General features: G+C 35.9%; 1 protein-coding gene across 1 annotated transcript; it reads left to right on the top strand.

The window, feature by feature from the left end:
* Positions 1 to 71: 71 nt before the first annotated feature.
* On the top strand, positions 72 to 2840 carry LOC111370561. Its single transcript, XM_022992324.1, has 3 exons — positions 72 to 251; positions 1646 to 1845; positions 2360 to 2840. Exons 1-3 carry the CDS (start codon positions 162 to 164, stop codon positions 2616 to 2618), a joined length of 549 nt encoding a protein of 182 aa, XP_022848092.1. The 5' UTR covers positions 72 to 161; the 3' UTR covers positions 2619 to 2840.
* Positions 2841 to 3059: the final 219 nt, after the last annotated feature.

Raw genomic sequence — 3059 nt, 5'->3', positions numbered from 1 at the left:
TTTGGTGAGTGATATATTTTGCTATCTTCAATTTCTTGAAATTTGTAGAACGAGTATTACTGTGAATTTTCACTTTTCTTTTTCTTCTTTCGTTGTTTTCAAACGTATTCTTTCGTTTTTTAGAGGTTTGGAATAGGGGAAAAGTGAAGTAAAAAATTGGAATGGCATCAACTTTGGTATTGGCTGTGGTTTTTATCTTCGATTTGATTGCTTTTGGACTTGCTGTTGCAGCTGAGCAGAGGAGATCTTCTGTGAGTTTCTCTGATATGAATTTTTTTTTTTTGTTAATTTTCTTATACAAAAAATTGTCTGATTTTATCAGTGCTCGTCTCCTTAGTCTGTGTTATGCAGTTTGTGAAAACATATTTGTTGAATATGCTTGTTTCTAAGTTTTCAGTCTGTTTGGAGGGATTTTTTACCCCCAAAATATAACCGTTATTTCACTGTTACCGCCATAATTTTTTACTTCTTCTCACTCACAGGTGAACCCACTTTTCTTCTAACCGTCGAAAACTCAGCTCTCAAAATTCCTCCCAAACAAGCCTTTATGATATTTTGCTTGGGTTTCTCCTTATTATTACTTTGAGAATAGCTTGATAAAAGCAGAGGATTAATTGTCCTATGCAATTGGGGTGAAAAGGGTTGTGTGCAATTTTTTCTACTCCTTTTTGGTGACCTGGATTTGTGGCTTGGGGTGGATATGTTAAGGGATGAAATCCCATATCAAATAAAGATCAAAACATAAACCAATTTATAAAGATTGCGCTACTTCTCTTTCTTAAGATGAAATCACAAGTCTTAACATAGTATCAGAGCCCATTAAACTTCAACAAACAATTCGATTCGATTAAAACTCAATAAATGAGCATACGGATTTGGGGCATGTTAAGGGATGAAATTCCACATTGAATAAAGATGAAAACATAAACCAATTTATAAAGAATTGGACTACTTTTATTAATAAGGTTGACCTTTTAAGATGGAATCCAAGTCTTAATAGGATAAACTAGAATATCGAGTGTTTTCGTAGAATTTTCCAAATGAAATCTTGGACAAAAATTAGTGTTAGAAGAAATTCCTTATTGTTCCTTTACAAATAAGGTGGACGCGTCAAAAATATTATCCCTTAATATAATCTGGTGATACACATTTTCGTGATAACGAAAAAAGATTTAAGGGTTTATCATTTTGATGTGTACTTTTTAACTCTTCAATGTCAAAATGGGACCTCAGCTGGTTCTGGATGGGGTCTTTTAGTTACATCTCGAATGTTATCAATTAAATTCTAAGTATTATTTCTGGCTTTTATTGGTCTCTCTATGCGTGATGTTCAATATTAATCAATAATTAGTTCCACGATGCAGTTGCTTTTCCTGAAATGTGGGGGGAGTCAATTCGTGGAATAAGTAGTATCAACTTAATGGAAATAAACTGAAAATCTAATAATAAAAATTTGTACTACTTTTAAACACAAGGTTTATTAGTTCTCATGACTTACTAGTTAGAACAACTGGCGACACAACCATCTGTTATTCCTGAAGCTGACGAAATACTTTGGTCTAAGAAAAAGCACAAGGCCTAGAAGTTCATCTCTTCTATTTTCTGGGACTGGGTTCTGACTCTTCCATTTTGATGTTTCTGGCAGGCTAATATTGCCACAGATGCGAACTCTAACTATTGTGTTTATGATTCGGACATAGCAACTGGCCTTGGCGTGGGGTCATTTTTATTTCTTATGGCTAGTCAAGCCCTGATAATGATAGCTAGTCGATGCTTATGCTGCGGGAAAGCTCTGCTACCTGGTAGTTCAAGGACATGGGCAATTGTCCTATTCATCACATGCTGGTATATTTTCATTTCCATAGACCTGTTTTTAATTGCAACAGGATTATAACTTTCATAATTGAATTTGTTCCATTTTTGTCATTATTTATTTTTATATAATTTTGATGGGGAAGCTTTATGGTTCCGAGTGCTGGACAGGTAAAGGACAAGACATTCGATAGATGAGCGTGGTGGAATGTATTGTTAAGAATCTAGCTACTTTGGATCTTCCAATACGACAAAAATATTAAGAAATACTCTTATTTCTTGTATGAATATTGCAAGAGGGATGGTACCATTAATCCCAGGTAGCACTTGATCAAAACGAGAGGATGGTATTATTAGTATAGTCGAGTGTCACGGGATATATTAAAATTGATTCTAATGCATTAGTGTAGCAATGAGTCCGACGTGATGAGAACGGTTGTATGATGTTTAGGGGGAAATGATTGATGTTAATTTTCAACATTTGAGTATAAATATTACTTTCCAGTTTTAACAGTCTTGAACTAAAACTAATTCTTCGGCAATACAGGGTTGCATTTTTTGTTGCTGAGGTATGCCTGTTGGCGGGTTCTGTTAGAAATGCCTACCATACGAAGTACAGAACCATTTTGTCGGCAAATCCTCCTTCTTGTGAAACCTTGAGGAAGGGAGTCTTCGGGGCAGGGGCGGCATTCATCGTTTTTACTGGCATAGTCTCTGAGTTTTTCTATGTGAGCTACTCGAAGGCTGATGGTGGATCACTGCCTCAAAGTAGGGACACTGGTATAAGGATGGGATCTTACAGCTGAGCACAGGAGATTTACATGAGATTCTGGTAGTTCTGTTTGTGTTTTCCGCCCAACTATATCTTCTTTTTGCTTTGTGTGGCGACAAATAAGGACTGCATGTGTTAGTAAATTTTTAGATGCGGTCTTCATGTGAATGTAATAGTTTGACATGATTTTTTAGTTGGATTATAGGTGTACACTTGTTTCAGTGATTAAAATCGTTTACGTGCGGTCTTTTGTTTATATTGTTTCATGCATTGTGCGTGTTTTATAATTAGTGGTTTGAAGCGAGGCAACCTGTTCATCGGTTTGGCTCGCATCGAGACGAGCTATCAAGCTGAACAGCAAAATACTTGTGTATGCTGCTTGCCGGCTCACACAAGTTAGCTTGCTCGAGCTGTAGGAATTTGAAAGAAACCAAAAATTCACCAAATCCTTTCACATATTTTTATAAATGCTCCA

Source organism: Olea europaea, chromosome 21, assembly GCF_002742605.1.
Source record: "Olea europaea var. sylvestris chromosome 21, O_europaea_v1, whole genome shotgun sequence".
In the NCBI taxonomy this organism is placed as follows: Eukaryota; Viridiplantae; Streptophyta; class Magnoliopsida; order Lamiales; family Oleaceae; genus Olea; species Olea europaea.
The sequence above is the reverse complement of the archived record's forward strand: the minus strand, read 5'-3'. Positions and strand labels throughout refer to the sequence as shown.

Coding starts and splice junctions, on each gene's coding strand:
- LOC111370561 (XM_022992324.1), top strand. CDS start 162: ATGGCATCAACTTTGGTATTGGCTGTGGTTTTTATCTTCGATTTGATT. Junction 252..1,645: donor CTGAGCAGAGGAGATCTTCT/GTGAGTTTCTCT, acceptor TGTTTCTGGCAG/GCTAATATTGCCACAGATGC. Junction 1,846..2,359: donor GTCCTATTCATCACATGCTG/GTATATTTTCAT, acceptor TCGGCAATACAG/GGTTGCATTTTTTGTTGCTG.